Here is a 13,142-nt window from a genome sequence, read left to right on the forward strand (position 1 = left end):
ACAGGTCTGGTTAACAAAGACTCAAACACAGGTCTGGTTAACAAAAACTTAAAGACAGGTCTGGTTAACAGAGACTTAAAGACAGGTCTGGTTAACAGAGACTTAAAGACAGGTCTGGTTAACAGAGACTTAAAGACAAGTCTGGTTAACAAAGACTCAAACACAGGTCTGGTTAACAAAAACTTAAAGACAGGTCTGGTTAACAGAGACTTAAAGACAGGTCTGGTTAACAGAGACTTAAAGACAGGTCTGGTTAACAGAGACTTGTGTTCACAAGGCTCTTCAGGGAGAGCCGAGCACTTTCCACATTATTGCTAGTGAGTTGTGAAACTCTGGAAAGGCTTTTTTAAACCTTCCTTGAAAAGGCCAAGTCTGACATTTGGTTTGGAAGCTGCTCCGGAGAGAACAGCGTGTCCACCTCTCATGTCTTGTGAGATTTTCAAACAATCCGCACGTCCCCGGCTCGGCTGGGGGAGGCAAACAGCTCCGAGGCTCCCGTTCCCAGCAAAATAAACCGGCTGCTGGTGCCTGGTGCGGGGCTTCAGCACCTCCGCCCTGCCGGACCGGGCCAAACACCGCAAGAGCCCACCGAGGACCGGGAAGGAGCAGAGCGGGAGCCTCTGTCTGGTGCCCAACTAATTAAACTGCCAAATCCAACCCCTTAAGCACCGCAGGGCTTTGTGGTTTGTAATTAGGTGCATTATTTAGAGAACGAACAACGTCCTACAGCACAAAAAGCTGGAGCAGGAACTGATACGACCGGAGGGGTAACTGCGAATCCTGCCTGAGCCTGGAACCGGAGTTCTGTAGGCTGATCCCCCGGCTTTAAGTCTGGCCAAACCAAAATCCCAGTTTTAAATCCCTTTTACATGCTTGGGAGTACTCCCCCAGGCAGCTCGCATCGTAGGGCTACAGAGAGCGCTGGTTGTTCTCTTTTGTTGGCTTTTTTAATAGGTGTGCTTATCAAGAGGGAGCTTTGGTAGGACCCCCCTCTACTATAGAAGCAGAAGGGAAAACAAAAGCAGGTCTGCACGGCATGCATCAGCTCCGAAGGGCGGAAGCTTTCTGGAAGGAGTGCTACATTTCCCGGAGCACTGCCGACTATATAGTGCCAACGTGCGGCGGGGGCTTCGGCGTTAATACTGGAAGGCTGCATTTTTAATGCTGTTTTTTTTAAAAAAAAAAAAAAAAAGAAGTGACAGGAGGAATTCTCTAGCGGCTAGGAGGCGAGGAGTAGGGCTAGAAGCGAGCATGAGAAGGTTTAAAAATCTGTACAGGAGTTTTGCCCTTTTTTAAAAAAAAAAAAAAGAAAAAAAATCTTTAAAATGTGCAAACGGGCCACGGCTCTGGAAGAGGCATTGCATGCTTTACGTGACGCGGGACGGATCCCGCCAGCGTGGAGGTGTTAGCAGGCCTGGGGGGAGCGGAACGACTCGCACGCCAGAGTCTAGCAGTTGGAGGAGTGCATGCTCCCCAGCTGGCCAGCCGCCAGCATCAGGATGTCTTTCTTCTCCTTATGGAAACGCAGCTCCTTCCCAGCCAGGCGGGCTTCGTCCAGCTCCCTCTCCGTCGAAGCCAGCTCTCTGGAAAGGGCCCCCGGGCTGTTCTGCTCCCTGTTCACCCAGTCCATGGCCATCTGGTTCCGTATGTCGTCGTCCAGAGCGCGGTGGGAGTAGTGAGCCAGGACCTCCTGGTGGTAACGGAGACACGCGGGGGAGCTTAGGGAGGACAAGCCACGACGCGGGACGCCCGTCGCTGCGCGGCGCCCGGCTTCCCCGCCGGCTAAGGGAGCTTAAGGAGAGGGTTGTTGCGACCCTGACGCACCCAGAGTACAAGCGCTCGGGACAGCCGGAGGCCGGACTCACCTGCCGCGAGCACTGCCTCTCTCGCATGGCTTTGAGGCTGCCGTTCCAATGCAACAGCTGGAAGACGGTCATCAGCTCCTGCAACGGCAAGAGGCGGTCAGGCGGCGAGCAAACGCGGGGACCGGGGCTCAGCGCTACGAGCAGTCGAGCTAGTTTCTAGCTACGGGAACAAGAAGCCGAGAAGGACTTTGCAACATCGCGCCCGGTCCTTTGCAAGGATCACGGAGTAGGTTTGCAACTCCGGAGCCCAGATACAAAAGATTTCCAGTGTTATGAGACACAATTTATCAAAAAGACAAGGAAAACCACAGAAGCGGGGGAGGTGGAAGGCACTGCCGCCGTCCTAGGAGCCGGGACACAAGGGCAAAGCCCGGCTCCCCCCGCCAGACACAAGAGCCAGAGTGGATTAGAGATTACAGAGGAGACAAAGACGCGGGTGCTTCACTCCGCCCCGGGGATTTGAGGGTTCTGCGAGCAAGATCTCGCGCCCTCTGAGCTAAACCACCCGCCAGAGCAGGTGACAACCCAATGTTTTCCAAGCAAACATTTCTCTCTCAAGGCCACACAAATTCTGCTTCGTAAACTTGTTAGGCTCCCCAAACACAAACACAGCCCGGGGAATGTACACAAGAGAGTCCCGCTCTGAAAACAGGCCCATTAATATAAACACTTCTGTCTTCCGCCTCCCGAGCGTTTCCATTCAAGGGCAACGAGCCAGGCAAGAAGTCAGCTTCGGGAAAAGTTCGCCTACAGCAAAGAACCCCAAATACAGCGGCACGACAGACTTAAGGCGCCTACTTTGAGACGCATCCAAACCCCGCTTCGCTGGCTGGAGCAGAGTCACGGCCTAATTCCTCCTCTTCCAGAAATCCAGTTCCAGTTGGTGCACTTACAGTCAGCTCGGCTGCACAGGAATCATTTCGAGTTACTTCTGAAGCCCGAGTTTAAATTAAAAGGGTTCACGAGTCTCAAAGCACTGTCGTAAGAACGTGCCTGTACGTGCGGGGACAGCCGTCCTGCTTGCCGGGGAGGAGCGTGCTCAAAGGCTGCCCAGCCACCCGCGGAACTCGGCGTGCTCTGAACGGCCTCGTGTACCTGGCTGCTCTGCTCTGCTCCGCTCCGCTCGTAGGAGCGGTCTGCTCAGAAAGGCTGGAATAAAGCCCAGGAGAATCTCGGTTCTCAGTCCCCTGCTCTGCACAGACTCCTTCCGCTCCATTACCCAGACTGATAAGTGTTCTAGCAGTTTCCCTCAGCATGTTTGGAGTTCTCGTTTCACAGATGTTTTGTCGTAACGAGGGACAGACTGAGCCTATTTCGGTAGGGCATGAGGACTGCTCGTGGTTTGAGGGCATGTAACGACAGTAAAGGCTCCTAATTCCACAATCAAAATGCCTTTGGATGACAGAACTTGACCGGCTTTCCTCAGGGCAGCGAGATCTCTCCCATTTTACAGGGAGAGGGTAAAAAGCACACGTGAAACGGCTCGCTTCGTGCCGTGAGTTACAGTGCCCGGAGGTATCGTCCGGAACCTCCCGCACCGCTTACCTAAACACTACGTCACTGAAACGGCTGGATCCGAGGACCCGAAAGCACCACAACTCCCGAGCTGAGTCCTAAGAGGAAGGCCCCGCTTTTAAGCTGAACGTGAAGCGCTGCAGGCGTAGCCAGAAGATCAACCCCACCACCCCACGAACCGCGTCGCCGATTTACGGACGGTACCTGGAATTCCAGCATTGACTTTCCCTTGTTGGACTCCAGCATGAAGCGGAAAGCACCGATCCCGGTGTTGGGATTATCAGCCTCCTCTCGGTTGCCCTGCAAGAGACATTTCACGCACAAGAGCTGCGATTCTTGACCGAGCAGGGCTCGCCTGGTACCCGCCACTTCTGCTACATCATCTCCACTTCAGGGAGCTCCTGTTTTTCAGTAATTCCGGTCGGATTAAGGAGGACAGCCCTGCGCTGGCAGCCGCGCTTACCCGTCTCATTCAGCCCCAAATACTTGCATTGTTCACCACAGCTCTCACGGAGTAACAAAGCCCGCGCGGCTTTTGACACTGCCGCTTGAAACGGGATCCTGTCTGCAGCCCGTTATGACCATTTTCAAGGTTCTTACAATACTCTGGGTACTGCCTTGTGACTGCACGGCAAGAATTCCCTCCAGGGTAAGGTATAATTAGAGCAGTAAAAGAAGAATGCAAAGCTCCCGCCCCTGGAAACCGAAAGTTTCTGGAAAACGTTTGGTTTAAAGCAAGCTAGTCGGTGTGACAGCCCGCTCGCAGAGGGCCACGTGAATCAACATCTCGGTCGTATTATCCTGATCCGAGGGCGGCACAATCAAACCGGAGAAGAGCGGGAGGCTGGGGGCAGGGCGGAGCAGGAGGGGAAGAATTAGAGCTATCGTTAAAGATTTAATACTCAGAAAAAAACCTGCCATAAAGAGCTCCAGATGTAAAGAAAACCCTTCCCGTGATTTGAGGTTTTTCCCCATTAACCCGTCCCCCTCAACGGCAGCCACCGGGCACGGAAAAGCCTTACGTTGAAAGATGCCAGGGCCTCCGAAACACTCTTCTCAATGAACTCATCCGTGATCCTCCGGGAGGGATGCTCATTAAACACCGAGTTCATCAGCGCAATCTTCGCAGCGCTCCTTCGGGCTTCGGCCTTGGTCGGACAGAACTGGGGAGAGACAAACACCATCAGGACAGAAAGACGGCGAGGTGACCGAGTTCCCTTCTCCCCCCCGACAGGCAGAACGGGAATTAGGTGGCAGTGTTGTGTAGTTTTGGAAAGCCGTGCTCTCAGACATCCTGAAATCATTAGGAGCTAGTTTTAAACCACAGCTATCCCAACCACGCTAAACACAAGAAATTAGGCAGGCGGCTGAACTCAGCACATGGTACCCGCATCGGGAAGCGCCACCAACGAGACCGTTGACAAAACCGGTGAGCTGACAACCCAAACGTAACCCAACGGCCCGTAAGCACAAGGACGGCGCTGCGGGACGGGCAGACCCCGCAGCTGCTCGAGCTGTTTCTTTTGGACACGTTCTTCAAGCCGAGACTAGAGAGTAACTGCCTGAAGCCACTGCAGCAAAGGAATCCGAAATGCAGTCGGGGCCTGTTGTGATTTTTGGACCTTACCCTTTCGGGTGAGGTATTTGGGTTGGATGTTTTCCTTTTAAACAGAAAAGAGGGGAGAAACTATCTATCCAACGTTCTGATTTGATTTCTAGAGTCTTTTGGTATCTTGAGAAGAGGCTCCGGGCAAATCCAGAGCCCCTGCAAGGAAATATTACCCCACCAGTTTGCCCGAGCCGCATCCTGTAGATCCATCCCTCTGCTTGACCCTGGGAAGGAGAGCCAAGTACGAAAAGCAGCCAACCTACCTGTTTTCTCCGATACCACAGATCTTACCTCAGTAGCGCTAAGGCCCAAGGCGGTCACACATGAGAATAAGGCACACACAGCAAAGTAAAATTTACAGCCAAACCTTCCCGGATTGAAGTCGGGGAGGGTTTTACAGGCAATCAGGAACATTAAGAGCCAGCTTGAAATTAAAGAGGGTTCAGTCGGACCCATGTCATTCTCACGCTTCAAATCAGCGGGAGAATCGTTAAGGCTGCGCCCAGCGCAGGAAGGTATTTGAGCGCTAATTCTGCTGGGGCGCCCAAGTTAGACGCCTCTGGAGGGCGAGCCGCGGCGCAGGGCCAGCCTCCAGCCAAGCCATCGTACCTGGAAACTGCCGAAGCAGCTCCCTCCCGGCAGGGTGACGTAGCAGACGTAAGGGGGGCTGTTGGAAGGGACCATCTCGTACACCACGAGAGCTCCGTTCTTCAGATCGGCTCCGCGCGACTGCTTCATCTGCCAGAACTCCTGAAGGGCCTCCACGACGTTCACTGAGGGAACAGAAATAGAATCAACTTCAGACACGGAGAACAAGAGCCCGGGACGCTGGTTTCCTCAGGTACCAGCAGCAGGAGCGGCCGCATCCAGAAACGGAGCGGCGTCAACGTCGGCGTATTCCCACCCGCGCAGGCAGGGCTCGGCTGGGGAGCTCAGTTACGCCTCGTATTAAAACCCGTCGGCTTTAAGGGAAGCCGTAGGCGCGCGATGTCAACACAAACACGCCTCTCCCAGCGAGAGGAACGTAAGGAGAAGCACCGAGCGATAAAACAAAGCTCCCTGTGGAAAAGCTCTTCTCGTTCCAACAAACGGAGGGCAAAGCTTCCAGAAGAGGACTCGGAAAAGGCTGCAGAGCAGCAGGGCAGGGAGGCGTTTTCCCTTCCTTCTGCCGTCAACAGGCTCAGCAGCTTTGCTCACCTGCCTCAGCCGGTCCTCAATATTGACATGCTTACATTTAAGATAAAAATAAAGCAGCTGACCTGCGCGTGCACCGTCCGACCTGCAGAAAGCACCTGCCTTTGTGCCGAACAGCACGTACCTAGCTGGAAACAACACGACGGGGACACAAGAGCCACCTGAGGCATACAGCTGCCCGGCCGAGGCCTTCTGGCAGAACTCCCTGTAAGCTGGGCGGGAGCATCCGACCGCCTCTAACAGCACAGAGGGGGAGAATCTCCTTCACGCCGTTCGGGACGGGAGGGGCTACAACCAAACGGTGAATCACATGCCGAGACCAGGGTTGGCTTTGTTATGGTAAGTGGTTTTTCCGTCCCGGATAGGAAACCAGAGCTAAAACGTTAGCCCTCATTGACTTTGGGAATAACAGGCTTTTCAGGAGAAGCAATTTTTAAGCAGGCACCTCTTCCAGAGCACCAGATTTCCTAGACTTACCCCGCTGTAACGAGCCAGCAGCCAGCCCACGCTGCGCACAGCCAGCCCCCCGCACAGCCCTCGCGGCAATCACCTCGTAGCCCAAATCCTCAAGATGAAATTCTTATTTTAACACAATGCAAGGACCAGAGGTGTTTGCTGTAACAACGAGCCAGCTGCCCGGTCTCTCTCCTCGTTTTTGAATCCCCAGTGCCGCAGGGACTTCCTTTGATTACCCACCCTTTCCTTCGGCAAGGTTTGGGCGAGGAAAATGACCCTCATAGTGTGTAACGCTCCGAGTCCCATCGAATTTGCTCTAAGCTTCTTTCTGCGCTGAAGGGTTTGACAGGTAGCTGCAGGAAAAGCCAGCCCTCAGCTCTTCCTCAGCACTCCTTCTCTGAACCTTTGTAATCTCAGCAACCGCTCCGAAGCAAGGCGATCTGCGAAAGACTAATGCTCACCAAGGCAAGAGCTATTAAAAGGACGCTCCCCCAGAGTTCTTTTTTTAAGTGAAATGAGGAAAAATACCCGCAAACCCCCAGGCAAGCTCTCCTGTGAGGAGCTGTGCACGACACGGCAAGCGCCAAAGCAGAGCACCGAGCAAGACGAGGCCGCTGTTCTCCGGCTCCCCCAGGGTGAGGGAGGCGAATTCGAGGCCACGCGAGGGGCGAGATGCCGAGCCCATCACGAGCCAGCACCGCGTGGCTTTTCGGTTGCCCACTCAGCGCTGTACCATTCTGGCTCTGCAGCCAGGCGGCTCGCAGGAGCCCAGACTCCCAGACTCCCAGAGTGGCGGGGCTGGCAGGGACCCCTGGAGCTCACCCCGTCCCACCCCTGCTGGAGCAGGCACCCCCAGAGCAGGGGCACAGGGCCGCGTCCAGGCGGGGGGTGAATGTCTCCAGGGAAGGGACCCCACAGCCTCTCTGGGCAGCCTGTGCCCCTGCTCTGGCACCCGCACAGGGAAGGGGTTTGTCCTCATGTTCAGGGGGAGCTTCCCGCGTTCCAGCTTGTGCCCGTGGCCCCTTGGCCTGGCGTTGGGCACCGCTGGAAAGAGCCCGGCCCCATCCCCCTGACACCCACCCCTCAGATATTTATAGGCATTGATGAGATCCCCCCTCAGCCTTCTCTTCTCCAGGCTGAACAAGCCCAGGTCTCTCAGCCTTTCCTCACAAGGGAGATGCTCCAGTCCCTGACCATCTCCGTAGCTCCCGCTGGCCTCTCCCCAGCAGTTCCCTGCCCTTCTTGAACTGGGGGGCCCAGAACTGGACGCAGCCCCCCAGATGTGGCCTCACTGGGGCAGAGCAGAGGGGGAGGAGAACCCCCCTCGCCCTGCTGGCCACACGCCTTTCCATGCCCCCCAGGACACCGCTGGCTCCCTTGGCCCCAGGGGCCCGGTGCTGGCTCAGGGTCCCCTCGCTGCCCCCCAGCACCCCCAGGGCCTCTCAGCAGAGCCGCCCTCCAGCAGGTCCCCCCCAGCCTGTGCTGGTGCGGGGGGCTGTTCCTCCCCAGGGGCAGGACCTGGCACTTGCTCTTGCTGAATTCCCTGAGGCTCCCCGGGGCCCAGCTCCCCAGCCCGCCCAGCCCTCGCTGGCGTATCCGCCGCTCCTCCCAGCTCGGGATCGTCAGCGAACTTGCTGAGGGCACACTCTGCCCCATCGTCCGGGTCACTGATGAATATATTAAACAGGACTGGACCCAGCACAGACCCCCGGGGAACAGGACGGCGAGCTTGAGCCTTTTACTTTGCTTTATTGCTTCCGAAGCCAGGCAAGGAATGGCTAGCACAGTAGTTCCTCGCTAAGCATCTCCCTCCTCTTTCAAGCACGGGCTTTTCAGGGCATTTGTTCACAAAGCAGTCGCTTCGGATTATTTTCAAGTTTAATTTGGGGTTTTCTTTCTTTACGAAACATGCAAGACGGGGGCAATTTTCCACTGAAGACTAGCAAAAAGCCGTACAAACAATACAGGGTTCCCTGCCAGCTCTCCAGCGCACCAACACCCAGACAGAATTCCCACCCACCCGGGCAGATTCCCTTCCCAGGGGCAGCGTAAGCCACGCACATAATCCCCGAGGGATTTGGGGAGACAATGCCCGATTCAATAACGGCTTCAGGGACCATTTGGCACGGGGCAACTGAGGCTTCGCAGCGGCGGCCACACAAGAAACTGCACGAAAGCTGAGCTACGTCAGGCAACGCAAATTCTCACGACACAGGGAATTACTCTGAAAATTCACATAAATTCTAGTTTGGTTTAATTAGCGAAGTTCCGAGAAGCTGGCGTTAAGAGCAGGTCATCGAGGAAACGCCGTGCAACAGGCAACGGGCAGGGATTTGTGTTTCCAGCCCAAGACAAGGGTTCCTCTGTGCCAGACACCGGCTGGCTGCTTCGTTAGCGACTGGAGCACTAGGTCAGGCAGCTGAGAAGCATCCAAAAGAGCTTTTCTCCCCAGACTGGATTCAATGCTTCCAGCTGCCGCAGGCAGGGCGGTTTTAGGAGACAAGAGGGTAAAATATCTAATTTAAATGCTACAAATGCTGCAGGACAATGCGCTTTTATAGGGCTGGAAAGCAAACGCCGTCGCTATGAAAGAGATCTGCCCATCTGCCCTCTTGCTCCAGCTGCGCGCGTCATGTTCGGCGGACAAACGTTGGCCGAGCACCGCGGCGCGCTGCATCCAAAGGGAAGCCTTCGTCGGAGTTTCCTCCGGAGCGACGATTTTCAGCCCAGCTCATTCAACGCCCCCTCCTGCCATGAAACCACAAAAAAGCGACGCGGGGGAAAGGAGCGGGAGGCGTGAAGCTTGCTTGCACGGACAGAAAGCATCCTAAATCCCGTTACGCCTCACGTTCGCGAGAGGGCGGCTCTCGAGAGCGCCTTCTGCACCCTGATTTTCACCCGGTGCGGAGCACGGCACACAGCGCGGCGTCGGGCAGGGGAGAGAACGACGACTGGGTGGTCTGAACGCAGGTAAAGACGCTGAAGAAGTGACGTATGCTTTGCACCGCCCATGAGGTCGTGTTTAATGGGAAACTGTACGTGTTAAGAAAGCTATTTTAAGTGCCTGTACGTAGAACAAATCTCTCCAGCAGCTCACAACACCGAACTCCTACTATCACCGTCGGTCGATACCTTTTTTGATCCGTTCATTTGCATTTCTGAGGGCAGGACCTGGAAACGCTCATCTTCTAGAAAAATCTTTGCCACCCACCTGCGTAGGGGAGACCCGCAGCTTTACAAAGCGGGGCTTAACCCACGCGGGGCGGCTCCCGCCAGAGGCTTATCCTTTGGATTTGCCACTCCAAGGGAAGACGAAGGGAAGCCGGGAGACGCAAAGCAGAGCCTGCTCCGACCATCAGTCGTATCTGTTTATTGCTCTGGAGCGTAACCCCGTATCCCGGCGCTGCGTATACGACAGCACGTCTGACTCGCATGTTAAATACAGGAGGGTAAGTGATTCCACATGGTGTCGAGCTCCGCCGCAGCCAGACGAGCGGCGGTCCCTCCGCGCGCCGGTGGCGCCGACTGCCAAGCGCTCACCACTTGGAAGCCTACGACCGCCTCTGCCGTAACCGGAAGAAGCCGGGAACTCAAAATAGTTGCAAAACGTCTCCTTTCGGGTGGGGTGGAAGATTCTTTCCATCACGGGGCCAGTAAAATATGCGCTTTAACCTTTTTTCTTGCTTCTCTACTTGTGGTCCCCCCCCACACCCCTTTTTTTAAACAAAAAGGAGCGGAAACCCAGATTGGAGCCTCCTCCGGGGGCTCTCGCGCCACCGGGCGCCTCCGATGCAATACTTGGAGCGCGGCGGCAGTACTTAACACCTCCCCAACAGCCTCTTCCAGCACCAGCGGAGCCCATTTCTCCTCCCAGCCACGGGGTTTTTCATCGACGAGGTGTGGCCGCGCAGAGCACAGGACGGCGGGGGATCCCGGGAAGGGCCAAGAGTCGCCCGGCGGAGCTTTCCTCGCCGCTGCCTTCGTTGAAAGAAATGAGCTTTTTTTTTTTTTGTCCTGACATCAAATGGAAGTAAAGGCATCACGTGCAGAGGACTAAATCCCTATGGCACAAGAAGGATCCTCCTTCTTAAAAACATAATAAAGATCTAAAAAAACCAGCTCCACTTTCTCTCACTTTATCGTACGTTTAACCGTTCCAGGCACAGCACACGCAGGAAACCTCCTCAGCTTTAAACCACAAGCTAGGGAATCGTCGACGCCTGCCTTTGCCAACACCTAGGGACTCGCCTACCCACACCTCGCCTCCCTTCCCTAATTTACAACAGCAGAAAAGCCAGGTCCGATGAGGTACCGGGAAACGGTTGTTCCCTAAAACCAAAAGTTTGCGGTTCAGAGGCCGCAGAGCTTTCTAAGAAGAGGAGACCCGTGAAGGTTTCTCAAGCCTGACCCCTGAAACCACACGGCTCCTTGGGGAAAAGGCAGGCCCAGAGAAACCACGGGCTCAGCGGTTTTATTTTACTCACTTTTCCTTTACTCGCTTTCTCATTTTTGGCACGAGCAGCCCCAGAGCGATCGGAACAGAGCAGGGACCCTCCTGCCCTCCCCACGCTCGCCTTGAACGTCACCCACGTCACACGAGCTCACCCTGCAGGGCTGGCACATCCCAGGCACGAGGGGTGAGACAGCGGCAGACGCCAGAAAAGCCTCCACAAACGGCACAAAAACGCTTATTACCGACGTTTAACCTAACGACAAGTCAGGGATGCCTCCTCGGTCACCCTCCGAGCCCAGGGCGTGGGGAAACCACCAGCTGAACGCCGCTGGGACGGGGAACACCCGCACGCAGCCATGGGAAGAGGCTCCCGACTCTCTTCTTTTCTCGAATTCATAGACCTGCAGGGAAAAGGGTGCCCAAAACTCAGTGGCGGGGAGAAAAGGGATGCGGGGCCTCTCCCAGCAAGGCTGCGGTGCACATTCGGGCAAGGAGGAGAGGTCCGTGCCTTAAAGCTTACGCTGGAGAAGACAGAAGGGTTGCAGGGACCAAGGAAAAGGGGTTAGCACGGGAATCCCGGGGAGAGCAAATCCCGGGGGAGGAGGGCTGGGGCGGGAGAGCCCCAGATGCAAGGCTGGGAGGGAAAGAGGGGGCTGGAACACCCCGAGGAGATCCCGGACCCTGCAGTGAGGGAGGGGACAAGGGGTGGGTGAGGAAGAGCCCCAGCCCCGGAGGCACAGGCTGCCAGGGGGGTGATCCCAGTCCTGGGGGGGTGATCCCAGTCCTGGGGGGGGTGCGATCCCAGTCCGGGGGGGTGTGTGATCCCAGTCCGGGGGGGTGTGTGATCCCAGTCCGGGGGGGTGTGTGATCCCAGTCCGGGGGGGGGGGATGATCCCAGTCCTGGGGGGTGTGTGATCCCAGTCCCAGGTGGGAGGATGATCCCAGCCTGGGGGTGGGAGGATGATCCCAGCCCCTGGAAGGGGGGGGGCGGATCCCAGTCCTGGGGAGCAGGGAACAATCCCAGCCCCGGGAAGGGTGGGGGGATGATCCCAGTCCTGGAGAGCAGGGAACGATCCCAGTCCCGGTTGGGGGGGGGCGCGATGATCCCGGTCCCGGCAGGGGGATGATCCCAGTCCGGGGGGGGGGGGACGATCCCGGTCCCGGGGAGGGGGGGGGCGGGGAGGGGGTTCCCAGTCCCGGGGGGGGCGATTGGGGGTAAGATTAAGGGAAAAACCGGCTCGAGCTGGGAGGGGGCGGGAAGGGCAGAGGGTGTCCCCCCGGGTGCCTCGCCCCCAGCCCGCTCCCCCCGGAGCCCCCGGCTCACCGCGGCCGTAGCCCTGCGTGTGCTTGGCGAAGCTCCTCACCACCGCCTCCACCGCCTCCCGCAGCACGGCGGGCGGCCCGGCACCGGGGGGCGGCGGCGGGGGCGGCGGCGGGGCGGCGGGTCCCTGCAGCCCCAGCGGCGGCGGCGGCGGCGGCAGCCCCAGCCCCAGCCCCAGCCCGGGCGGCGGCGCGGCGGCGGGCGGCGGGGCGGCGGGCGGCGGCGGGGCCGAGGCGGCGGCGGGGGCGCCGGTGACGCCGGGGCGGAGGGAGCGGAGCGTCCCCACGCCGGGCTGCAGCCGCTGCGCCCGCACCGACTCCATCGCCCGCCGCCCGCTCCGGGAGAGCCCCGCCGCCCCGCCGCTGTCACTCACCGCCCGGGGGCCCAATGGGCGTGGGGATCGCCTCAGGGAGGGGGCGGGACGGCAGTGGGAGCTGGCCAACGGCGGCACGGAGGAGACCGCGGGGCGGGGCGGAGGGGGGGAGGCGGGGAGAGCGGCAGCGCGCCAATGGCAGGGCGGATGAGCGGGAAGGTAGGCGGGGACGAGCCGGGGAGCGGCCAATCAGGCCTCGCTTGTAGGGCGTAGAGAGGGGGCGGATCGCGCTCTCCTTACCCCAGTCACAAGTGAGGGACATGGCGAGGGGGCGGGAATTAGGGAATAGATGTCTAGGGCTCATTGTAATGACAGAGGAAGGAACGAATCAAAGGCATTGTAATCACGTTCTTATT

The 13,142-nt window shown here is 57.6% G+C and overlaps 1 protein-coding gene across 1 annotated transcript; it reads right to left on the minus strand.

The window, feature by feature from the left end:
- Positions 1-1,181: 1,181 nt before the first annotated feature.
- On the minus strand, positions 1,182-12,778 carry LIX1L (limb and CNS expressed 1 like). The gene is made up of 6 exons (XM_064475306.1): positions 12,417-12,778; positions 5,599-5,762; positions 4,403-4,543; positions 3,585-3,680; positions 1,866-1,943; positions 1,182-1,690 (listed from the first exon to the last, which is right to left on the minus strand). The coding sequence occupies exons 1-6, from the start codon at positions 12,733-12,735 to the stop codon at positions 1,448-1,450; spliced, it is 1,041 nt and encodes a 346-aa protein (XP_064331376.1). The 5' UTR covers positions 12,736-12,778; the 3' UTR covers positions 1,182-1,447.
- Between the last annotated feature and the right edge of the window lie 364 nt (positions 12,779-13,142).

The sequence above is a fragment of the Phalacrocorax carbo genome, chromosome 28, assembly GCF_963921805.1.
Source record: "Phalacrocorax carbo chromosome 28, bPhaCar2.1, whole genome shotgun sequence".
NCBI lineage: Eukaryota > Metazoa > Chordata > Aves > Suliformes > Phalacrocoracidae > Phalacrocorax > Phalacrocorax carbo.